The sequence below is a fragment of the Oncorhynchus tshawytscha genome, linkage group LG09 (assembly GCF_018296145.1).
Source record: "Oncorhynchus tshawytscha isolate Ot180627B linkage group LG09, Otsh_v2.0, whole genome shotgun sequence".
Taxonomy (NCBI): domain Eukaryota; kingdom Metazoa; phylum Chordata; class Actinopteri; order Salmoniformes; family Salmonidae; genus Oncorhynchus; species Oncorhynchus tshawytscha.
In genome coordinates, this window is record NC_056437.1 from 36,709,826 (window position 1) to 36,736,994 (window position 27,169).

General features: G+C 40.9%; 1 protein-coding gene across 3 annotated transcripts in view; it reads left to right on the forward strand.

Moving 5' to 3' along the window:
* Positions 1 to 27,169, forward strand: part of LOC112257895 (delta-sarcoglycan) — a 336,928-nt gene that overhangs the window by 261,781 nt on the left and 47,978 nt on the right. For all 3 annotated transcript variants that reach the window (XM_024431816.2, XM_024431817.2, XM_024431815.2), the window contains exon 3: positions 20,657 to 20,758. In XM_024431816.2, the coding sequence (XP_024287584.1) occupies positions 20,657 to 20,758 (102 nt within the window). The remainder of the gene's footprint in view (positions 1 to 20,656; positions 20,759 to 27,169) is intronic.

A 27,169-nucleotide genomic window follows, 5' to 3' on the forward strand; every position in this document is an offset into this window, starting at 1 on the left:
TCTGCATGGAGGAATGGGCCAAAATACCAGCAACAGTGTGTGAAAACCTTGTGAACACTTACAGAAAACATTTGACCTCTGTCATTGCTAACAAAGTATTGAGATAAACTTTTGTTATTGACCAAATACTTATTTTCCACCATAATTTGCAAATAAATTAATTAAATATCCTATGTGATTTTCTGGATTTTCTTTTCTCATTTTGTCTGTCATAGTTGAAATGTACCTATGATGAAAATTACAGGCCTCTCATCTTTTTAAGTGGGAGAACTTGCACAAGTGGTGGCTGACTAAATACTTTTTTGCCCCACTGTACATACTTTTGTACCCATTTGCTCCAGAATCTTCACAAGGTACTTTGCTGTTGTTCTGGGATTGATTTGCACTTTTCTCACCAAAGTACGTTCATCTCAGGGAGACAGAACGCATCTCCTTCCTGAGCACTATGACGGCTGCGTGGTCCCATGGTGTTTGTACAGATGAACGTGGTGCCTTCAGGCATTTGGAAATTGCTCCCTAGGTTGAACCAGACTTGTGGTCTACAATTATTTTCTGAGGTCTTGGTTGATTTCTTTTGATTTACCCATGATGTCTAGCAGAGGCACTGAGTTTGAAGGTAGGCCTTGAAATACAGCCACAGGTACACCTCCAATTGACTCAAATGATGTCAACTGGCATATCAGAAGCTTCTAAGGCCATGACATCATTTTCTGGGATTTTCCAAGCTGTTTAAAGGCACAGTCAACTTAGTGTATGTAAACTTCTGACCTGGAAATGTGATACAATGAATTAAGTGAAATATTGTCTGTAAGCAATTGTTGGAAAAATGACTTGTGTCATGCACAAAGTAGATGTCCTGACTGACTTGCCAGAACTATAGTTTGTTAACACTAAATTTGTTTAGTGGTTGAGAAACGAGTTCTAATGACTCCAACCTAAGTGTATGTAAACTTCTGACTTCAACTGTAGGTATCAAAAGTAAACCATTTCAACTTCCTTATATTAAGAAAACCAGACGGCACAATTGTATTATCTTTTATTGATGGATAGCCAACACAGACATAATTTTCAAACAAAGCATTTGTGTTAAGTGAGTCTGCCAGATCAGAGGCAGTATGGATGTTCTCTTGAGAAGTGTTTGAAATTGACAATTTTCCTGTCAAAATGTAACAAGTACTTTTGTTGTAAAGGATAAAGTATGGAGTAAAAAGTACATTTATTTTCTTTACAAATGTAGTGAATTGAAAGTTGACAAAAATATACTTAGTAATGTACAGATACCACAAAACACTACTTACGTACTTTAAAGTATTTTTACTTAAGTACTTTACACCACTGCCCAAATGCCTTCACACCAGTACATTAGCATACTTTATATACTGTGACACTTACCACATACTGTTCCATACATAAGTGAAGGTCATGCAACCAGAGTTGAAACCTGAGTGAGATGCACATGTACAGTACATAAACAGATGCATTCGCAATATATTTAAGTGGTGGAGACTTGATATGGTCACATGATAATTTTGTGGTATGTCACAAAATCATGTCACGACCAAACATATCAATATTCTGCTAAGTGGATGGTCTCTACAGAAGGTGTAAACGGTACAGCCAAATGGTTACTTGCATAGTAGCAATATCACAAATAGATAGTGTCAATATAAATAAAATATACAGTACGTATAAGAACAATAACGGTAGTTATATGCATACAATCAGGGGTAAAGTGGCTGAGCAGCAGGATAAAAAAAGTAGCAGCAACGTATGGCGTGTGTGTTGGGAGAGAGTCATGTGAATAGAGGCACTGCAGATAGTGCTGATGACTGGTCTGTCCAAACCATGCATGAACAAGGTGAATATATATTCGGAGAGTCTGTTTCTGTCCTGCCCTTGACTTTGGTGCAGGCACGTGATGTCCATAGCCTCTTAGTCACGAAACTCCCTGATCATGTCAAAAAGATAGTTTGTCTAGCTGTGTCCAGTCCAGGTGGTGCTTTTACAGGCAGACAATCTATGGGAGGAAGGATGTCAGCGTTGCACAGCAGCTGAAACCTGGTCCTGACAGTCCGAACACTTCTTGGCAACAACACCAGGCGCCGGAGCATTGACGCTGTGAGACAGGGAATAACAAAAAATCAGAAGACATTACAACCCTGCACAACATCAATTCACCTCCCAAGTTTAGATAAGAATAACCTCGTAAAAATAACAATATTTTTACCTGAAGTGCTGGTACTGCATGATCTGTGGCAGCGGCCTGAAGTACAGAGTCAGGTGTTGTTGCCAGCCATAGCTTTCCACCAGCACCGTACCATCCTCCAGTCCAACCAGCTGTGGGATGTTGACCCCTGAACTTCACAACACCACCAATCTCAGACAAAGTGTTTACTCTGGTATTTCTGAAGTGTTGGTTGATGAGGCCAAAGCACAAGTCAGGGGCAAACTTGGTGCGGCCTGTGATCTGGAAGTGAAGGTCCAGATTTTGGTTGAGCTTGTGCATGAACCACCAGGCACAATACCAGAGCACAAACTTGTTTTGGCCACTGCAGTTATCACAACTCAGGTCCACACGAGTTTTCCCAACTCCGTAGTTGGTGAAGAAATGGTTCATATAGATAATGACTGTGCTGCTGCCATTGCTTGCTTGGGCCAGCTCTCTTGTTGATGACTGTATGACTGGGAATTAGTGGCAGGTGTGTTCTACTGATTAATGCTGAAAGACAAATTCCAGATACAAGTATTTTAGCATTATTATACAGTAGATGTGAAATGGCATTCTGAGAACATCACTACACAGTTAATTCAGGTAATGTTAGCTACTGTAGCTAGCCAGCCATCTAACGTCAGCTGACTAGCTAACAGCAAGCTTTAACTAGCAATACAAACTGATTGTCATAGTTAGCTAAAGTTAACCAATATATTCAATGTTAGCTAGCTAACACAAGGCTATAATTAGCAATGCGAAATGGCATTCTGAGAAATCATTAACATTACACACACTTCATACACATAAGTTAATGTTAGCTAACAAGCCAGCCACCTAACCTCAGCTAGCTAACTGCAAGCTTTAACTTGGGATCTTTTGTTTAGACATGTCACGTTAACGTTAGCTAGAAAAATTTACTATAATCCCAATCCATAGAGTAACATTACTAGCAATACAAACCAATTGTCATAACAAGCTAAAGTTAACCAAATAACGTTAGGCTGATTGTTAGTTAGCAGCCATCGAACTTCAACTGGCTAGTTAAAAGAGAAGCTTTAGCTTGCAATGAAATCAACTTTCGGACAAAATTAGAAACCTATAATATATGAATCTGTAGCTAGATTCTTACCTGTATGGATGAAAGCTTCATGGTCGACTGCAACCCCTTTTATAAGACATCCTGTGTTGTATCCGTTTAGTTTGCATAACTTGTTTGGCCCGTTGTTTCACTGATTTCAAAACGTATTATGAAATGATAGTCAGCATTGCATGGCATGATCTTTGTCTAGAAAGTAGTCCAGAAAGTAGTCCATCAAAACTTTTTCCCACTGACCTTTGTCGATAGCGCCTGATAAATTCAGGGCAGCAATGTTATTGAGAGCAGCAGCAACATACTGTATTTGCAGTTCTCCATGGCTAACCTAATATCTTTCCCAAAACAAATGCAGTAGAAATTATTATTTATGCATGACGAGCAGCTCATTTTATAGACACAAGATGCAACACCGACCAATTCAAATTTATCTCTCAGCATGTCCAGCCCACTCATCATCTCAGCCAATAATGGCTAGCGGGAAGGTTGCTACCTTTTTCTGTGGCTAAACCAACTATGCTCGTAATTTAACAATTTTATTCGTACAGTATTTACAGATTTGATATTAAGGCACATGAAAGTTCACATGTCCAAGAACACATTTCTGACAAAAAAAAACGCATTTAGATTTTTTTTAAAGAAATCCGTTCAAAAGGCTCTCCTGTGAAGTTGTGACTTTCAACATATGCCTAGTTTCCTGAATCGGACCACATATCTGTAATTACATATACAACAAGCTGGAAGGCCACGTTTGTCATCATGTTGGTTTACCTGACAAATACACAGACATGATTATTTGGTACTCTGGTCCTCATAATCAAAATCAACTACAGCCTGACAGACCTGACAACATTTGTCTCCACAGTAAGATCATAGGTTCAACTTATAGGTGGTTCATGAGACCTAGGAAATGAAAAGTGTTGAGTAAATGCAACCCATTCATTTTTCTGCTAAATTATTTCTGTAAATTATTTTTCTTCAATATTTGAGGTTCATCAGCCACCATGGTAAATTGAACAAACAATATTGTTTTGTCTCTTAATTTTGTTTATTTATACACATAATAAATCATTTTAACTTTTCATAAAGAAATTCCTCATGTGACTTTACTGTCTGAATGTTGCAATCACAATGCATCTATGTACAGCTGGTGGTGATAGACATATATTGCAGCAGCTGCACACACAATGAGGAAAAATAACATTGATGAGCTTTGATTGTCTGACTCCCCTTAGGGTTTAAATGAGTTATGCTAAAAGCTTCTTCCCTTTCCATCCCTGTACCAACTGGATAGTTGTTTTTCCATGCAGAGAGGCCTCTGTCTTACATGATTTGGCCCACGTTGAATCTAAACAGCCCATTCTCTCCCAGGCAGCCTCCAGATTGCTGGATTCACTGCCTGTTTAATTCCCAGTCTGTTGATGATGTGCGACCTACTGGCTGGCTGGCTCTCACTCTGGACAATTAAGTCTCACTACAGAGAAACAGCATGGAAAGGTCAGAGACAGAGAGCATAGAGAAACATGCCAGCTTGTTTTTCCACCTTTCCAATGTAATTCATTTACAAAATGAAGAGCAGAATGGAGAATGTGCTGGAATTGGATTTTGTTTGGAAGTGTGGGGAATCAGCCTGGCTTCAAAGATTAGATGTAACATAGTAAAAGTACATTTGTGGAACTTAAATTAGTATGTTATGTTACGTTTGGTATGGTCACAGAAGGTTACTTAAGCCAAAAACAATGGAGGTGTGAGGGATCAGCCTGGCCTCAAAGACGTAACATAGTAAATGTAAATCTGTAACACTCAAATTAGTATGATATGTTACATTTGGTATGGTTACATAAGACCGAAGGTTATTTAAACTAAAAACAAAAGGAGGGAGGCTGGTCGGAAAGGATGGATGGGCTCAAACACTAGATGTAACATAGTAAACGTAAATCTGTTACACTCAAATTAGTATGATATGTTATGCTTGGTAAGGTTAGTTAAGGCAAAAACAAAAGGAGTTGTGAGTAATCAGCCTGGCCTCAAAGACCAGATGTAAAATAGTAACATAGTTACAAAGGAGGGAGGCTACTCATGGAGGATGGATGGGTGTATAACGAGAATGTCTAGTAACCCAAAGGTTGCGTGTTTGAATCCCATCACGTACAACTTTAGGTTTTTAGCTACTTTGAAACTACTTAGCATGTTAGCTAACCCTTCACCCAAACTTAACCCCTAACCCTAACTCCTAACCTTAACCCTGAGTTTAACTATAGCCTTAACTCCGAACCCTTACCTTAACCCATAACCTGAACTCCTACCTCTAACGCCTAGTTAACGTTAGCCACAACAAATTGAAATTCTTAACATATCATACAAATTGTAATTCGTGACATATCATACGAAAATAATGATGGACATCCACAAATGAATACATACTGTACCATATGAAATGTAACAATTTTATTCTATTGATCAGGTTGTGGTTTGTACCAGTAGATAGATTATATTATATAACAAGGCATGGGGAGAGGAGGAGTGAAAAGAGAGGGAAGTCAGTGTCTCTTTGAAATGGAGACACTAGTGGTCTATTCCTGAGGATTGTACTACAGTGGTGCCCCTGTAGTAGCCGCTGGTTGGGAAAGTATCAGGACATTTCTATACACTTAGTGCTATTGTCCCTCTGGACTACGCATGGTTAGCTCTGGTCCTCTGTGCCCTGAGTGTCTGTCTGCTGGTTTGCTGATTTCTCCTCTGTCGGCACCAGTGGTGTAAAGTACTTAAGTAAAAAATACTTTAAAGTACTACTTAAGTCGTTTTGGGGTGTATCTGTACAATACTTTACTATTTGTATTTTTGACATCTTTTACTTTTACCTCACTACATTCCTGAAGAAAATATTGTACTTTTAACATTTTCCCTAAGACCCAAAAGTACTCGTTACATTTTGAATACTTAGCAGGACAGGAAAATGGTCCAATTCACACACTTATCAAGAGAACATCCCTGGTCATCCCTACTGCCTCTGATCTGGCAGACTCACTAAACACAAATGCTTCGTTTGTAAATTATGTCTGAGTGTTGGAGTGTGCCTCTGGCTTTTCGTATTCAAAAAATAAAAATAGAAAAACAAATGTTATCAGCATTTATATCCAGCCAACCTTATATGTCATTCTAGTCAAGGTTTTTGGTTATTACTGCACTCTACATTCAGGGTGGTAGTAAATATGCTTGTGGTTATTCTAAATTAAAAAAACATGATAGCAGTTATTATTATTTTTCTACCTAATGCTGCACTTTGTCTCAATGCCAAACACTTGCTCTTTGCAGACTTTCTCAGATAGACACTTTTCCCCAATTGATCTGAAGTAAATATCAATACTGGCATTCACAGATCAGAGTGATGTTACTTGTCATTATTTCTTGCCTTGCAGGCCATTCTCTCTCTTTAAGCTCACTGCAGGGGCCCTGAGAAAACAAGATGTGCAGATCATTGACAAATCTACATGTTTTCAAGACAAGGGAAATCTATTTCAGATCTTCTGTCTATCCCCTTTCTCTCCTTCTCTCTCCCTCTGTGTCTTTCTATCTGATGATGGGATTCACTTTTTGATGACATAGTATTTGCTAAATAATAATAATAATAATAATACAATAACGTGAAAAATAGACATGAATATATTTTAGACTTAAAAATACTAATCCAATTTAGTTTTAAACAGCCTTGACAATATTGTAGATTCCCAGTGAATGCCCAGGATGCCACTTCTGATGTGGCATAGCCTGAAGGTTATGGTTTTTTCATGGGGAGAAAATAACCAAAATGTAGAGATCAAAACATAGACAGGAGATAACTCTGACAACTTGTCCCAGTATATAGGGCTGACTCGCTATCTTCGGGGATGGGAGATAACATTGGGGGAATGCAGGACTATTCAACGTACTACCTCAACGAACTAGTCAAAATGAAAAGCTTTAGAATCACAGGCATACATTTTTTTTATTAAATTGACTCTACTCACTCTTATTCATACTGTACAGAATACACTAAAAGCAATTATACTGTATAGGATGTTTTTTTTTTTAAACGTTGCCGTTTGTGACCCGTTTTCTACCATGTGGCGCCACACAATTACCCTTGGGGAACGATGAATAACTAAGCAGTTACACAGATTAAAATTCCTCTACAGAGTCTCAGTTTGGATGGGGATGGTGTATAATAGTGGAAATGCAAGACATCTCCCATGTGAAATCAACATTAGAGCCAGGATAAAGGAATATTGAATAAAATGCTCTGCATTCGTTGCTTTCCTTTTAGATAAAGCTCCGCCTTATCTCAGGTCACTGGTCACTATAAGAACACCCACCCGTAGCACATGCTCCAGCAGGTATATCTCACTGGTCATCAACACCTTCTTTGGCCGCCTTTCCTTCCAGTTCTTTGCTGCCAATGACTGGAAAGAATTGCAAAAATTGCTGAAGTTGGAGACTTATATCTCCCTCACTAACTTTAAGCATCAGCTATCTGAGCAGCTCACCGATCGCTGCAGCTGTACACAGACCATTGGTAAATAGCCAATCCAACTACCTACCTCATCCCCATATTTTTTTATTAAATTTTTTTGCTCTTTTGCACACCAGTATTTCTACTTGCACATCATGATCTTCACATCTTTCACTCCAGTGTTAATTTGCTAAATTGTAATTACTTCGCTACTATGGCCTATTTATTGCCTTACCCCCTTACTCCATTTGCACACACTGTATATAGATTTTTGCCGCGACTTTTTCTATTGTTATTGACTGTACTTTTGTTTATTCCATGTGTAACTCTGTGTTGTTTTTTGTCGCACTGCTTTGCTTTATCTTGGCCAGGTCGCAGTTGTAAATGAGAACAGTTCTCAACTGGCCTACCTGGTTAAATAAAGGTGAAATCAAATAAAAGACAGAATAAATAAACCAGGATTGGGGCGAATAACTTAAAAAATCTCATTCATAAGCCTACCAATATATTCATTAATACACAACAAAGTTATTTAAATCTTGTAATAATGAATGTTCTTTCAATTTGCTCTATAAAATCTATTTATAAATATAATGAAACTAGGCCCATTATATTTCCTTGAATAAACCTAGCCTACTCAAACGCCATAATTGGCTTTAGCAAGGGCTGTACAAATTCATTAATTTTCAGCATAGTTGTGATGAGTTTTTAGGATAGGCTAATTATTAGATATTCTGCCCAGCTGTTTTGTCGGCAGCATACTAAATAATTCCAGAGATTTGAGGAATATTAGTGATCAGCACCAATAGCCTATGTAAAGTCTGTATCAATAGGCTTCCAGTTGTATTCTAAAATATATAAGGAAATATGACGGACATGCGCTGTACATAGGAAAGTGTCCAGACAACTACAGCTGATTGACCAGTAGGCTAGGTGTGATCTGATCTAGTCTAATCAATTATCTGAATACAAAACCCATCAACCCCTTATGAGCCATCAGCAGGACAAAGTATTGCTCAGTATATGAGATGGTGCACTATTAACGGCAGCACCACTTTATCAAATGTTCATATTGATATTTTAGTCCATTAAACTGTTTTCATTGGCACCCAAATCCAAAATGATGTACGCAATTGCAAAATCGAATGCTTCTTACAGAAATATTCACCTAACATGTACGTATATAGGTACAGACCTCACATGTTGGGAGGGCATTTGGTATCCAGCTGTTTAGTTAGGCCTAGTGATATTGTTGACCATCATCCAGGAAATATTTTTCTGAAAGACAGTCAAGTGACAAACAACTGTTGTGGAACACTGTAGCATGCCATGCAAAAACAGCCAGGGCGGGAAAACGTTATTTGGAAGAATGTCAAGAAAATGTTCATGTCTCATTCATTGCGCAAGTGAAGACAATTGTGATCCGCGTTGGATCTAATCCAATACCCCTACATTTATGTTGATTATCTGCTATTGTCTGCTTGATTTACAGTTGGGCCTAGATTATTTAACAGAGAAATAATCAAGGTAATGAGATAATGTTTTCATATGTTTCTATGTGTTGGACAACAATGTAGGCTACTGTGCACAATTGTGTAGGATAGCCTACCTAGTCTATTTCACGACACCCAACATATTTTCCAATCCATTATTCGGGACATTTAATGATAACAAATAGGTAACATAGTGGGCTTTAAAATCAAATCAAATTTTATTGGTCACATACACATGGTTAGCAGATGTAAATGCGAGTGTAGTGAAATGCTTGTGCTTCTAGTTCAGACCACGCAGTAATATCTAACAAGTAAGCTCACAATTTCACAACAACAAAGTGTAAAGGAATGAATAAGAATATGTACATATAAATATATGGATGAGCGATGGCCGAACGGCATAGACAAGATGCAGTAGAAAGTATAGAGTACAGTATATACTGTACATATGAGATTAGTAATGTAGGGTATGTAAACATTGGCATTGTTTAAAGTGACTAGTGATACATTTATTACATCCAATTTTTAATTATTAAAGTGGCTAGAGATTTGACTCAGTATGTTGGTAACAGCCACTCAATGTTAGTGATGGCTGTTTAACAGTCTGATGGCCTTGAGATAGAAGCTGCTTTTCAGTCTCTCGGTCCCAGCGTTGATGCACCTGTACTGACCTCGCCTTCTGGATGATAGCGGGGTGAACAGGCAGTGGCTCGGGTTGTTGTTGTCCTTGATGATCTTTTTGGCTTTCCTGTGACATCGGGAGGTGTATGTGTCCTGGAGGGCAGGTACTTTGCCACCGGTGATGCGTTGTGCAGACCTCACTACCCTCTGGAGAGCCTTACGGTTGTGGACGGAGCAGTTGCCGTACCAGGCGGTGATACAGCCCGGCATCTGTAAAAGTGGGTGAGTGTTTTCAGTGACAAGACAAATTTCTTCAGCCTCCTGAGGTTGAAGAGGCGCTGCTGCGCCTTCTTCACCACGCTGTCAGTTTGTCCGTGATGTGTACACTGAGGAACTTAAAACGTTCCACCTTCTCCACTACTGTCCCGTCGATGTGGATAGGGGGGTGCTCCCTCTGCTGTATCCTGAAGTCCACGATCATCTCCTTTGTTTTGTTGACGTTGACTGTGAGGTTGTTTCCTAACACCACACTCCGAGGGCCCTCACCTCCTCCCTGTAGGCTGTCTCGTCGTTGTTGGTAATCAAGCCTACCACTGTAGTGTCGTCTGCAGGGACTCCGATTCCTTTAATCATAGAGGCTAGCTATTGTTACAATGTTTCCATTTATTTTGTCATGTTTCCATTTATTTTGTCATGTTTCCATTTATTTTGTCATGTTTCTATTTATTTTGTCATGTTTCTATTTATTTTGTCATGTTTCTATTTATTTTGTCATGTGGCAGTCTATTTTGAGTTGGAACGCACAAATGTCGGCCTTTTACCAGATCCCAAAATCTTTGCATGAACTGTTTACATTCAGAAATTCGGTAGCCTATGCTATAATATTTTGCCCATATTAACAAATGTATGTTAGGCCATAGCCTAAAGAACAGCTACATGATTTAATGAAAAGTAGCAAATAAACACAGCATTATTTCACATTCTTTAATGAAAGACTCGTAAACAGAAACAGGCAATAGGCTACAGCTCGCTTCACAGTTTTCCTGCCAAATAGGCCTGCAAGGAAACTCGATGTATCTCAACAACGTAGTAGAGCAGTGTAGTACATTCCACAGAAAAAAATGTACACAAAAATACACATAAGCCCCAACACTCTCTTCTACACAGCTCTAGTTAATCATAGGTAGCGTTATACAGGTCACCTCCAACCAATTAAAACATTATCTCTATAGTGGCAGGGCCATGTTCGAGTCCGGAGGGAACATACATTGACACTTCCCTGCTAAAATAGACAGGACAATCTATACAGCACTATTGGCTATAGCTTTCATAACTGGGTCCAAGGACAGTGCAAAATATCATAGCTCAATAGAAACATACAGCGGGTTCTTCTGTAAAATATCTCAAGAAAATTGCCTGTTTTTCAGTGTTAGACAGAGGATGACAAAGAGAGAATACTTTTTTTTACTGGGGGGAGGCACCATAGCAGTCATATTGAAAAGGAGCACAGAGAGTGAATAAGAGGCTTGCCTTTGTCCAGTGTCTCTGCAGTAGGGGAGTAAAAAGCCTTCCCCACTCTGCTGTGGCAGAATCTATTAAGACCTTGAAGCCAGCACTTCCCTTTGATGTTGTGCCTTGAAAACAAGGCTATTCAATCTCCCTGCTCAGAGTCAATAAAGCCCTGGTGTCGTAAATTTGTACATGCAGGTTGTTATGGAATCCTGATCTAGTGGCATGGATCTGGGGGAGATGCTAGGAGGCTATGAAAAATACCTAATTTGAAGTGTCTCGGTGTGCAAACAGAGAGTGACGGGGAATGCTGCAGAGGCACTTTAGTTTTTGCGGTCGTCTTGGAGGGAAACAAAGTTTGCAGGTGGTGGTGGTGGACAGTCAACTTCCCTCTGCTTGAGCGGTTCGGTCAGGTCAATTCCAGGACATTGCGTTTCATCATCAGCCCAGTCAATCAATGTCCAAACTGTGTCTCTTCAATTCGGAGAGTGCACAGTCACAAAGTCAGGGCTTGAGCGTGACAATCACTGCCTCTTCCTAGAAGCCCTTTCAGCCTCCCTCATGTCCACCTGAAAAAAAATAATAATAACTGTTTACAATTAGCAGTGAGAGATGAGAAATGAAGAGGTGATGATTGCACTTTTTGGTCTTGTATCATGAGCCATCCATTACGGGGAGGGGGCTCTAGTGTGTTCTGGCACAGCATATCAATCACTGTCATGGCACATCTTGATTCAGCACTCCTATAGGCGGCTCAGGGTTGTGTTGTACAGCCCGAATGAATATGAAGTTAATAGGAAATCTATAGCAGCTGACTGACAGTGAATCCCCATCTCTTAAATCAGGGTCAAACTCAGATGGAGTGGTGTGCACACTTTGCCAGGTTAATTCAATGGGACAGATATCTCTCTCTCTCACCCCTCTCTTTTTCTTTCTGTGTCTCGCTCCTCTTCTTCTTTCCCATCTCACTTTCTTTCCCTCTCTATTGTGTCTGTCTCCATCGTCTCTTTCCCTCTCTCTCCATCTGCTCCTTTCTTTCCCTCTCACTCTCTCTTACTCTCCTCCTCAAAGCCAAAATACTCTTGATGGATGATGTGGTGTTGGCTTCTCTTTGCTTTGAAGGCCTCGATCAGTAGATGTGGTATTTGGATGCTGCATAGAGCAATCTGAAAGGCAATTCCACTATATATCGTATATTTATGTACAGTTGAAGTCGGAAGTTTACATACACTTTAGCCAAATACATTTAAACTCAGTTTTCACAATTCCATTTAATCCTAGTAAAAATTCCCTGCCTTAGGTCAGTTAGGATCACCACTTTATTTTAAGAATCTGAAATGTCAGAAGAATAGTTGAGAGACTATTCAGCATTCCACATTCATTTCATTTCACATTCCAAGTAGGTCAGAAGTTTACATACACTCAAATAGTATTTGGTTGCATTGCCTTTAAATTGTTTAACTTGGGTCAAACGTTTCGGGGAGCCTTCCACAAGCTTCCTACAATAAGTTGGGTGAATTTTGGCCCATTCCAGCTGACAGAGCTGGTGTAACTGAGTCAGGTTTGTAGGCCTCCTTGCTCTCACGTGCTTTTTCAGTTCTGCCCACACATTTTATATAGGATTGAGGTCAGGGATTTGTGATGGCCACTCCAATCCTTGACTTTGTTGTCCTTAAGCCATTTTGCCACAACTTTGGAAGTATGCTTGAGGTCATTGTCCATTTAGAAGACCCATGTGTGACCAAGCTTTAACTTCCTGACTGATGTCTGGAGATGTTGCTTCAATAGATCCACATAATTTTCCTGCCTCGTGACACCATCTATTTTGTGAAGTACACCAGTCCCTCCTGCAGCAAAGCACCCCCACAACATGATGCTGCCCCCCTGTGCTTTATGGTTGGGATGGTGTTCTTCGGCTCCCCTATTTCCTCCAAACATAACGATGGTCATTATGGCCAAACAGTTCTATTTTTGTTTCTCCAGTCCAGAGGACATTTCTCCAAAAAGTACAATCTTTGTCCCCATGTGCAGTTGCAAACCATAGTCTGGCTTTTTTATGGTTGTTTTGGAGCAGTGGCTTCTTCCTTGCTGAGCAGCCTTTCAGGTTATATCGATAAAGGACTCGTTTTACTGTGGATATGGATACTTTTGTGTCCATTTGCTCCAGCATCTTCACAGGGTCATTTGCTGTTGTTCTGGGATTGATTTGCACTTCTAACCCCAAAGTACGTTCATCTCTAGGAGACAGAATGTGTCTTCTTCCTGAGCCGTATGACGGCTGCGTTGTCCAATGGTATTTATACTTGCATACTATTGTTTGTACAGATGAACGTGGTACCTTCCGCTCATTTGGAAATTGCTCCCAAGGATGAATCAGACTTGTGGAGGTCTACAATTTTTTTTCTGAGGTCTTGGTTGATTTCTTTTGATTTTCCCATGATGTCAAGCAAAGAGAGACTGAGTTTGAAGGTAGGCCTTGAAATACACTAAAATAACACATCCTAGATCTGAATGAATGAAATATTCTTATTAAATACTTTTTTCTTTACATAGTTGAATGTGCTGACAACAAAATCACACAAAAATGATCAATGGAAATCAAATTTATCAACCCATGGAGGTCTGGATTTGGAGTCACACTCAAAATTAAAGTGGAAAACCACACTACAGGCTGATCCAACTTTGATGTAATGTCCTTAAAACAAGTCAAAATGAGGCTCAGTAGTGTATGTGGCCTCCACGTGCCTGTATGACCTCCCTACAATGCCTGGGCATGCTCCTGATGAGGTGGCGATGGTCTCCTGAGGGAACTCCTCCAGACCTGGACTAAAGCATCCGTCAACTCCTGGACAGTCTGTGGTGCAACGTGGCATTGGTGGATGGAGCGAGACATGATGTCTCAGATGTGCTCAATTGGATTCAGGTCTGGGGAACGGGCGGGCCAGTCCATAGCATCAATGCCTTCCTCTTGCAGGAACTGCTGACACACTCCAGCCACATGAGGTCTAGCATTGTCTTGCATTAAGAGGAAACAAGGGTCAACCGCACCAGCATATGGTCTCACAAGGGGTCTGAGGATCTCATCTCGGTACCTAATGGCAGTCAGGCTACCTCTGGCGAGCACATGGAGGCCTGTGCGGCCCCCCAAAGAAATGCCACCCCTCACCATGACTGACCCACCGCCAAACCGGTCATGCTGGAGGATGTTGCAGGCAGCAGAACGTTCTCCACGGCGTCTCCAGACTGTCACATCTGTCACATGTGCTCAGTGTGAACCTGCTTTCATCTGTGAAGAGCACAGGGCACCAGTGGCGAATTTGCCAATCTTGGTGTTCTCTGGCAAATGAAAAACGTCCTGCACGGTGTTGGGCTGTAAGCACAATTTATTTTATTTTATCTTTATTTAACGAGGCAAGTCAGTTAAGAACAAATTCTTATTTTCAATGACGGCCTAGGAACAGTGGGTTAACTGCCTGTTCAGGGGCAGAACAACAGATTTGTACCTTGTCAGCTCGGGGATATGAACTTGCAACTTTTCAGTTACTAGTCCAACACTCTAACCACTAGGCGACCCTGCTGCCCCGCTGGAATTGTGATAAGTGATATCATCTGTCTGTAAACAGTTGTTGGAAAAACTACTTGTGTCATGCACAAGTAGATGTCCTAACCGACTTACCAAAACTTGCCAAAACCGACTTGCCAAAACTATAGTTTGTTAAGAAGAAATTTGTGGAGTGGTTGAAAAATGAGTTTTAATGACTCCAAACTGAGTGAATGTAAACTTCCGACTTCAACTGTATATACAGTGCCTTGCGAAAGTATTCGGCCCCCTTGAACTTTGCGACCTTTTGCCACATTTCAGGCTTCAAACATAAAGATATAAAACTGTATTTTTTTGTGAAGAATCAACAACAAGTGGGACACAATCATGAAGTGGAACGACATTTATTGGATATTTGAAACTTTTTTAACAAATCAAAAACTGAAAAATTGGGCGTGCAAAATTATTCAGCCCCTTTACTTTCAGTGCAGCAAACTCTCTCCAGAAGTTCAGTGAGGATCTCTGAATGATCCAATGTTGACCTAAATGACTAATGATGATAAATACAATCCACCTGTGTGTAATCAAGTCTCTGTATAAATGCATCTGCACTGTGATAGTCTCAGAGGTCCGTTAAAAGCGCAGAGAGCCTCATGAAGAACAAGGAACACATCAGGCAGGTCCGAGATACTGTTGTGAAGAAGTTTAAAGCCGGATTTGGATACAAAAAGATTTCCCAAGCTTTAAACATCCCAAGGAGCACTGTGCAAGCGATAATATTGAAATGGAAGGAGTATCAGACCACTGCAAATCTACCAAGACCTGGCCGTCCCTCTAAACTTTCAGCTCATACAAGGAGAAGACTGATCAGAGATGCAGCCAAGAGGCCCATGATCACTCTGGATGAACTGCAGAGATCTACAGCTGAGGTGGGAGACTCTGTCCATAGGACGACAATCAGTCGTATATTGCACAAATCTGGCCTTTATGGAAGAGTGGCAAGAAGAAAGCCATTTCTTAAAGATATCTATAAAAAGTGTTGTTTAAAGTTTGCCACAAGCCACCTGGGAGACACACCAAACATGTGGAAGAAGGTGCTCTGGTCAGATGAAACCAAAATTGAACTTTTTGGCAACAATGCAAAACGTTATTTTTGGCGTAAAAGCAACACAGCTCATCACCCTGAACACACCATCCCCACTGTCAAACATGGTGGTGGCAGCATCATGGTTTGGGCCTGCTTTTCTTCAGCAGGGACAGGGAAGATGGTTAAAATTGATGGGAAGATGGATGGAGCCAAATACAGGACCATTCTGGAAGAAAACCTGATGGAGTCTGCAAAAGACCTGAGACTGGGACGGAGATTTGTCTTCCAACAAGACAATGATCCAAAACATAAAGCAAAATCTACAATGGAATGGTTCAAAAATAAACATATCCAGGTGTTAGAATGGCCAAGTCAAAGTCCAGACCTGAATCCAATCGAGAATCTGTGGAAAGAACTGAAAACTGCTGTTCACAAATGCTCTCCATCCAACCTCACTGAGCTCGAGCTGTTTTGCAAGGAGGAATGGGAAAAAATGTCAGTCTCTCGATGTGCAAAACTGATAGAGACATACCCCAAGCGACTTACAGCTGTAATCGCAGCAAAAGGTGTCGCTACAAAGTTTTAACTTAAAGGGGCTGAATAATTTTGCACGCCCAATTTTTCCGTTTTTGATTTGTTAAAAAAGTTTGAAATATCCAATAAATGTCGTTCCACTTCATGATTGTGTCCCACTTGTTGTTGATTCTTCACAAAAAAATACAGTTTTATATCTTTATGTTTGAAGCCTGAAATGTGGCAAAAGGTCGCAAAGTTCAAGGGGGCCGAATACTTTCGCAAGGCACTGTATATAGCTACATGACCACAGCAGAATTGCAGCTATCACTTGTGGAATAAGTGGAATCGTCTGCAAGACGGGCTGTGGTGTTGTAATCAGAGGGTTGAAACTTTATCATTGCATTGTCAAAATGTATTACTGAGGACTTAGAGCTGAAGTAGCAAGCAAAGCCACTAGGGTGGCAAAGGAGCGTTGAAAGAGCACAAAATGTTCTGAGCTAGACATTTGTCTGTTTTGTCATTTATTTATTTTTAATTTTTTTCACTTTAGGACAAGTTGTAGTGACAGAAGGCATTTAAAGTGAAAACAACGGCTGTCATTTCAAATGAGAAAATCATATCTACATATCTACATCTATTTCTAACATAGCAACAACCTACTGTTTTACCGGACAATATGAACTAGGCCTAAAGCTCATCTGTTCTTTTTCATCAGTCTTCTTCTTACCTCCACTTTTTCATCAGTCTTCTTATTATATCCACTGATGTGTTATACTTACTTTACATGATTCAGTAGAATAGTTTTTCGGCAATTTAATAATTGCAATGACTCAGTCAGGGAAGGAATGTTTGCTAATCATTTAAACTCAAATTAGCGATTGTGTACAGTCATGCAGAGTTTGCAAAGGAAAAGTACTGTCTCTCCTAGTAAAATACATGATTTTATGATTTTTATGAGTATTCTAATAAATAGATCCTGTGCAGTGACTACAGCATATAGAAAAAGCTAACTAATCATTTTCTCTGTTAGTCATAAAGATGTTTAAATCATCTCACTTTATTTGTTCTTGCCTCAAGTGATGAGGGAATAAGTTACATGTTGATGCTGTCATTAGATAATAGCTCTGAGATCCCTCAATATTGACATTATGAATCGTAGTGATTTCAAAGTGTCCCACACTTTCTCTCCGGTTGTGGAGTGAGAGACTGTGTACTGTGTGTGTGTGTGTGTGTGTGTGTGTGTGTGTGTGTGTGTGTGTGTGTGTGTGTGTGTGTGTGTGTGTGTGTGTGTGTGTGTACGCCATCTGTGTGTGTTTGTGTGCACATCTGTGCGTGTATGTGTGAGAGCACGCACTTGCATTCTCACGTCTCAAAGCGTCCTTTGTCCCAGACACTGCCCCATCACCTTGTGTCTCCTGCCCAGCCCACTACGCCTGGCACAGCTTGACAGCTTGGTTCTGTTCAGCAGGTAGGTCACCTGTACTGATGCATGTGCATTCATTAGCTAACAGGGGGCGAACAACCTCCTGACTCTCATGCAAATGTGTGCTGCTGCTGTGTCGTTGTCTCCTTTTGTCAGCGTGGCAGATAAGATCTGGTGGCTTGGCAGAGAGGACCCTTAACAGCTGTCGACAAGGAGCAGTGTTGTTTTGGCTGTGTGCTTCGCTCCCGCTGGCTCACCGCCATCCCTCAGTTACATCAAGAGATGGAATCTACATCTTAGCCAGGGACACTGTCACACACACACTGACACAGGCAGACCGGCAGGGAGGCACCCACACAAATGCAGGCAGGCACTCATGCACACATGCTCACAGACACACACACTACACATGCAAGCTACACACAAGCCACACGCTCCATTCCACATTCTTGGGTCCACAATAAATATCAAACTCCCAGAGCAGTGACATTCGTGCCAAGATGTGTTGAGTGGAAATCAATTTACTCTTTGATGCTGCATAAACTGTGGCATGCGAGTGAAGGTTTGTTGATTCCCGACGGACCGGAGCGATGTGGAGCGAGGAGAGTAGAGGAAAATAGAGAAACAGAGAAGAGAGGAGAAGACACACCTGAGTGTACTGGTGCTCCTCTGTCAATGAGTGCCTATCTGCATTATTCATGACATGCCTCCTGCCTGTCCTCCCCACACCACCCCGCACCATACTGCTCACTCAGAGAGAGGGAGTAGGGAGAGAGAGGGAGTAGGGAGAGAGGGAGTAGGGGGAGTAGGGAGAGAGAGGGAGTAGAGAGAGAGGGAGTAGAGAGAGAGGGAGTAGAGAGAGAGAGGGAGTAGAGAGAGTAGAGAGTAGAGAGAGAGAGAGTAGAGAGAGAGAGAGTAGAGAGAGAGTAGAGAGTAGAGAGAGAGAGAGAGAGAGAGAGAGAGAGAGAGAGAGAAAAAAAAACACTGGCTGTTGCATTCCTATACCCAAGTGTGTGTGGGAGGTAAGAGATTATGGCTATCTCACCTCGAATTGTCCAGGATATTAGGTTTTGTTACCTTTCAACTCTTCTGTCCAAAAACATTCCAGGAATAGTCCAGCACCGGTTTCAAACCCCCAGGTTACGTTGCCAGAAAGTTTCTCAAAGATGAAAAAGTCTCCCTTTTCATAATGATGAAGTTTCTTCCCACTGGGACGAAAAATTGGTTGATCAACGTTGCTTCCACATCATTTAAAAAAAAAAATCCATGTGATTATGTTGAGTCAATGTGGAAAACTGATTGGATTTGAAAAAGTAATCAACATAAGGGAACTGGCTGTTTATTACCCAAATTGTAACCTAAATCAAATGACATGGTGATATTTGTTGTTGATTTCACATTGAATTCACATTAGTTGACAACTCAACCAAATGTAAATCAAAACTACACTTTGAAACTACATCTTTACCCAGTGGGTTGTTAGCTGTGTTACTCTCATGTTGCGCACTTTTGGGAGAGGTGCAAGACTCACAAAATCGGTGGAATTCCTGGAATTCGAGTTTCCTACAGTACTCAGAGATCTGTGCATTTATACACAGTGTCACAGCATGTCTCAGATGCTCAAACTCTGGGGATGTGAGTTTCTGTAACAGAGGGAGAGATGAAGAGGATGAACAAGTGACTATATCAACTATTGTGCGTCTTCAGTGATGGTTCAGATAGCTTCTGAAATGGAAGAGCTGTGGGGGTAACGAGTGAATAATAATACAGCAAAAGCAGGACAGAGTGAATCCGAATCTTTGATGTAAATCAATGGCTGAATCTGATGATGAAGACAGTCACTTTCCTCCATAGTGGGAAGGTGGACATAATGCAGAGTGGCAAAAAATATATATCTAGTCATCACATAGGCTTTTGCCTTCTTCAAAGTGTCTATGCTACTTACATTTATCAGCTATATCATCTCATATGGTTTGCCGATCCACAGGATAGATATATACATATTCAAGCCACGTTCAGATCTCACTTTACATTTCTCACTATCTTGTCAGAATTGGAATAGAGAAGGTAGAAAGAGGTGGGAAGACGGAGAGAGGAGGGATCGTCAGAAGGTGTTTTAAAGCATTCAGATCCAGAGGGATTGCACGGGTCTTGATCTCCATTTGGTAATCCTCCTCAGAACTCAGGATCAAATATGGATCAAATATCTCCTGATGATCACATGGAGGAATAGAGAGAGAACGAGAGCTCCTGTCTCTTATCAGACAAGTATATCATCTGTACAGTGATCCACCATGCTTATTTATTGACCAGGGGAAGCAAAAGGTCAAAGTCAAACCTGTTGGAATCAAAGGCGCTCTGTGAACTCCTCTCTGTTCTCCAAAGCTCTGCTCATCATTGCTTGATATCCTTTAGTCTGACATGGTTCAGTAACACAGAGAAACAGATAGGGGCTTTGTGAACACTGTTCCAATATTCAGTGCTTGATATTGTGGTATTCACACCATTACTGTAGCTAGTTGATTTATGCCTATATCAATATGTTTATGTCCAATGAAGTATGGATGAGATGAATTCATGATATGTTTGCATTAGTACCATCAGCAGATGGAACTCCCTCAACTCATACTTAAATATTGACCATATCCTATTCCTTTTCTCTTTCTATACAGGATGGTATGGGCAATTTAAGAATAACGGAGAAGGGCCTGAAACTGGAGGGGGACTCTGAGTTTCTTCAACCTCTGTATGCTAAAGAAATTCAGTCCAGACCAGTAAGTACTGCCCCTGACACTTCCACCACTAAATAACATTTTGATTGTCATATGAGTTGAGTCAAAGTGAAATGATTACTTACTACCCTTCCCAACAATGCAGAATACAATAAAAATATTAAAACATTATAATAATATAATAAAATTGTAACACGAGGAGTAAATACACAATGAGCAATGATAGTATAGCCCCACAATGGAGGTATCGTAATACCCATAAAACCTAGCGGTCAAACAGGGAAATGGCTCCATTCGTTTTTCCACCATTTATTTTTCCCATAGGGAATTTTAGAAACACTTAAAATAAGGGCTGTGTTTCATGTAGGCATTTTGATAACTATGTAAATCTCTCTCAGACAGGGTGGCTTTTATCAATATATTCGGCTCTATTCACTCTCAGACTACAAATCCCTGCAAGATCCGGCACGTAATCTCTAGCTAACACCTTTGCTCACAGGTATTGTGTCAATTTAAAACGTGCACAAGACAGCTCACAGAATTGTCCATTTAAAGACATTTTGCCAATTTATTCATTACTAAATGAAGAATCCAGAGATTCTTACTTTTGCCTTGATTCAGCAGTCTCGTTCAGATCATCATGGCATTTGTAGATTTCTATGATAGCCACATTAGCAGCTAATTAGCATTTCATTTTTGGAGGGTCAAAACAAGCAAACATATTGATTAAAGTCACCTGGAAAAATGATTGGAACCATTTCCTTATTTGACCGCTAGGTTTTATGTTTATTATGACTCATACTGTGGTACTCTATATACATAGGGCCGATATGCAGGCAACAAGGAAATTGAGGTAGGTATGGGTAAAGTGACTAGGTAACAGGATAGATAATAGACGGTAGCAGCAGCATATGTGATGTGTGTGTGTGTGTGTGTGTGTGTGTGTGTGTGTGTGTGTGTGTGTGTCTGTGTTATGTTGGAGTGTCAGTGTAAGTATGTGTGGGTTGAGTCCAGTGTGTCCATAGAGTCAATGCAGATTGTCCGGGTAGCTATTTGGTTAACTATTTAGCAGTTTTATGGCTTGTGGGTGGCTATTCAGGAGCCTTTTGGTGCCAGACTTAGCGCTCTGGTACCATTTGGCATGCAGTATTACAGAGAACAGTCTATGACTTGGGTGGCTGGAGTTTTGACAATTTTTAGGGCCTTCCTCTAATACCGCCTTCCTTAGAGGTCCTGGATGGCAGGGAGTTCGGCCCCAGTGATGTACTGGGCCGTACGTACTACACTCTGTAGCGCCTTGCGGTCGAATGCCGATCAGTTGCCATACCAAGCGATGATGCAGCCAGTCAAAATGCTCTCAATGGTACAGCTGTAGAATTTTTGGAGGATCTGAGGGCCCATGTCAAATCTTTTCAGCCTCCTGAGGGGGATGAGGCATTGTTGTGCCCTCTTAACGACTATGTTGGTGGGTTTGGACAATGATAGGTCCTTAGCAATGTGGACACTGAGGAACTTAAAGCTCTGGACGCGCTCCACTACAGCCCCATTGATGTGAATGTGGGTGTGTTCGGCCCTCCATTTCCTGCAGTCCACGATAACCTCTTTTGTCTTGCCCACGTTGAGGTAGAAGTTTTAGTCCTAACATCACGCAGTCGTGGATGAACAGGGAGTACAGGAGGGGACTAAGCATGTACGGCTACAGGGGTCCCGTGTTGATGGTCAGTATGGCGGATGTGTTGTCACCTACCCTCACTACCTGGGGGCAGCCCATCAGGAAGTACAGGATCCAGTTGCAGAGGGAGGTGGTCAGTCCCAGGGACCTTAGCTTAGTGATGACTTTGGAGGGCACTATGGTGTTGAACGCTGAGCTGTAGTCTATGAACAGCATTCTCACATAGTTGTTCCTTTTGTCCAGGTGGGAACGGGCAGTGTGGAGTGCAATAGAGATGTGTGGATGTGTTTGGGCGGGAAATGCGAATTGGAGTTGGTCAAGGGATTCTGGGATGATGGTGTTGATGTGAGCCATGACCAGCCTTTCAAAACATTGCATGGCTACGGATGTGAGCACTACGGGGCGGTAGTCATTAAGACAGGTTACCTTGGCATTCATGGGCACAGAGATGATGTTGGTCTGCTTGAAACATGTAGGTATTACAGACTTGGTCAGGGAGAGATTGAAAATGTCAGTGAAAACACTTGCCAGCTGGTCAAAATGCATCCTGTTAATCCATCTGGCCCTGAGGACTTGTGAATGTTAACCTGTTTAAAGGTCTTACTCAGCGTAATCACACAGTCATCCAGAACAGCTGGTGCTCTCACGCATTGTTCATTGTTGCTTGGCTCGAAGCGACCATAGAAGGCATTTAGTCTGGTAGGCTCACTTTGCTGGGAATCTCTCGGCTGGTTTTCCCATGATGGTTTGCAAGCCCTGTCAAATCCAACAAGTGTCAGAGCCGTTGTAGTAGAATTCGATCTTAGTCCTGTATTGACGCTTTGCCTGTTTGATGGTTTGTCAGAAGGCATAGAAGGATTTATTATAAATGTCCGGATTAATCCATGGCTTCTGGTTGGGATATGTACGTACTGTCACTGTGGGAACTACAGCGTCAATGCACTTAAAGCCGGTGACTGATGTGGTAAACTCCTCAATGACATCGGATGAATCCCGGAACATATTTCAATCTGTGTTAGCGAAATAGTCTTGTAGCTTAGCATCCTCTTCATCAGACCACTTATGTACTGACCGCTTCACTGGAACTTCTTGTTTAAGTTTTAGCTTGTAAGCAGAGATCAGGAGGATAGAGTTATGGTCATATTTGCCAAATGTTTACAAAAGAGGGAGAGTAGTATCAGAGAGAGGTGATGTCATAGGAGATGGAGCGATAGACATTCCCTCACCCTCTGCCTGGCAGTAATAATACCACAGACCATGCAATGGATGGATAGTTTGATAATGTGCAGAGCCACATGCTTTATCTCATCTGTCTAGCAGAGAGAGAGAGAGAGAGAGAGAGAGAAACGGCGGAGGTGAGCGGAATAGTAATTATCGATAGAGGTGAGAAATGGGAGAAGACAATTGTCTGATCCAAAGGAGATAAAGAGATAGAAAACCCTAAGCAAGGATCCTCTCTACTGCTTTTTCCCTCCATCTCTCTCTTGTTCCTCTCTCGCTCTCTCTCTTCTCCAATTCTTCTCCCTCTCCCACATAGTATACTGTATTAGGGTTGTTCCACCAATTGGGTGCCTTTTGAGAAGTGTAGCATGAAAGAAAATTTTTATAATTTACACCACGTTCAGGTCTCACATAACACTTAATAACATTATAAACAACGTTAATCTCAGGGATATTGCCATCAGAATGTATCTGATATACATAATATGATTAGAATAAGCATTATAATAGCAATAATTGGCTTTTACAACTTCAATTTATTCTGTACATCCATTACACTAGGCATATAGCCTATCACGTGAACAGTCAGAAGGGGAACAATTTAAAAGCCCAACATTATTTTACAGTCTTCACAAGTCGTTTACATCTGCAAGGCCATAAGAGTCATGAATTAAACATGCTGGCATCCAGGATGTTTGGTATAAGGAAAGAAAAACATGCAAGGGTGAGGGCATTGCAGGAGAGGGTCATGGAGGAGCCATGGCTGTGTCCTTTGATGGGCAGAGGAGTCGACTATGTCAGAGTAGCTGTGGAGGAATTGGAAGCGGTGGCTGGTTGGCCGGCAGGAATAGGAGGCAGGGCCAGAAAGAAGGGAGAGGTGAGGGTGGAGGTGGTCTGGGTAGGGGTGTTTAGAGGCCAGGGAGCGATGCTGGGAAGCTGGGGAGTTTCTTAGACCTGGAAGGGGGTTGAAGCATCAGTTCGCATGGCATCAAGCTTACTGTATTTATATAACCTACCTAAACAAGCTCACATTCTGTTTCTCTGCAAGTGAAGTGAAGCCAGTGTGAGCACAGTAGTCAATCTGGTTTCACAAGGGTACTCTATTTTATTCAATATGGAGTGTAATCTTTAATATTTGCATAATGTGTTTGGGACATACTGACCCATTAGCTCATGGGATGCCTTCTTCGGGATCTGTTCGATAGCCAGAGCTCTCACACAACCCAGCTCCTCTGTCAACTCAGTGTAGGACAACTCCAGGTTCACCCTGCACAGGAGGAACAATAGTTTATCATCTTTCAATGTTAGGGCTGCATTCCAAATGGAACCCTATTTCCTAGACAGGGTGTCAGTGTAGACATCTTTGATAGTTATCTTTTGGTGCCTATGTCCACAATGATTAATACTAACTGGAGTGCCACAACCTAAAACAATTTCAGTCCCCAAAGATCCATGAACGTTTTCCCTCTCATTTAGGTGCTACACAAACAAACCACTTCCTATTCTCATTGGTATCTTTCTTGAAACAAACCCTATGATTACTAGAGTTGGCCTTCGGTACATTAAAGTTTCACTCTTTCTGTTCTGACGATTAGCAAATTGTTAGCTTGATATTTTATCAGACTGTGTCATATAGCTAACTCCTATGTATAGCCAACTTCTATGGTAATATGGCATGACAACAATCATACAATAGGAGTTGGCAAGACATCATAAACAGATCTGGGACCTGGCTAGCCAAATGTTAATTTTCTGTGTGGGAAAAATAGTGATTTATTGTTTCATAAATCCATAACACATACTATAAAAACTTTTTGAGGCACTAAAGGGCTGTAGGCTAACCAGAATTATCTGTCTTACAGGAAACACTTTCTTTGCTTGTGTCTGGATAAGTTCATCCATCACACATGGATAAGCCATCACCTGATCAGGGACAGTCATAGTGGACCAAACTCAAAGTATTCCATCCTATCTAGTTAATTTAGGATTGTGTAATTTCGGTAATATAGCTAGCTAACTACCAGGAGCTAACAGTACAATCATAGAAATATATCTCTGCCAGACAGGAAAACCATGTCAGAAAACCTGATAGACTGAAGTTGGAGCATAGATAGCTTCTACTGTTGTCTAGTAACCATATTTTACATGGTAGCTAGCTATGTTCAGAGAGGATTTTGTCACATTGACACAATTACATTCATTATAGAATGAAAATACAGTTTTATCAATTACATGTGGAAAAACACATTTGAGTCAACATTAGCTAGCAAGCCAGCAGCAGATGAAACAGAAAGTTAATTATCTTCCCTGTCTCTATCCCCGGTTTTAGTTTGCGGCTATCACTGTCCAACTGGCTAGATTTTACTAGCCAATAGTAGTGACAAACTTAGTTATGTTATCGAATCATGGCAGTACACAAACAATATCTAGCTCACCTATTTTGCTAGCTAGAAAAATAAATATACATAAATTCATTCAGAAACAGAGGAAGAGGACAGCTAGTTAGAACAAACTAACATTAGCTGCTACATCACAGCTACCAGTAGCGAACGCCAAGCTGCAATTTAGTCAGGACTGTAAAATAGACTTTTTAACAAAATAATTTTGTCTTTCATGTGACAATATTTATTAAACATTGTCATAAACAATTGAACAAATGTATTACCTAAACTGATCTAACTTATTTGCATTTTGAAACTGTCAAAACAGCACTTCACATACTGACTTTTGGGTGAAGTAAAAAAGAAAGTTCCCGCCCATAAAGCCCTAAACCAATTGTATCTATTTGTAGCTTATGCTGTCATGTGTAAATGGCAGTTTTCAGGAATACAATTGGTGAGTGGACGGCAGTGATATTAAGGGTGAAACCATCAAAACTATGACTCTGAAAGGTTTTAGTGCCAAGTAAAGTAAAAGGGTTGACGATTTCATCTTAAACCAGCCATAAATCCCATTCTGTCATGTGCAACACTGCTGTCTCATCCATGGCAAGGATGTTGCTCTCCTTTATCCTCTCTTTCAATCTTTGCAGTACTCACTGAAGTTCACTCGTAAATAATTCATTTAGACCCAGTGTTTATTTGCTGAAATGTGTTTCGATGCCGGGCTATTAAAAGGGACAGGCGTTTAATTTAAGTTTTATGGTATATTAAAGGGCACTTCATTTAATAAAACAGGCTTTTAAAATACAATATGTGTGCACAATTTCTACTTAAAATATCAACGGGATGCAAAAGGCACTCATTTTGTGGAACAAACCACTAATAGGGACGAGAAGCGGCACAATCAGTGTACATGAAAGCAGGTCCTAAGGATACACACTGTAGCAGGAGAAAGAGTCTGGGAGGCTAGAAATTCAATTCCATGAATCGCAGCAGAACAAGAACCATTCCTGCTTGTGCCAGTGGGGCCTAATATACTAAAAGAACAATATGACATAACCTCTTAATTCGAATCTCATGTGCTCAACCACATTGTTAAAGTGACGTATGTCTATTCAGGAATATCAATATTTTGTTTATTTCCTGTGCTGCTTAGCTGAAAGGAACCTTGATAAGCAT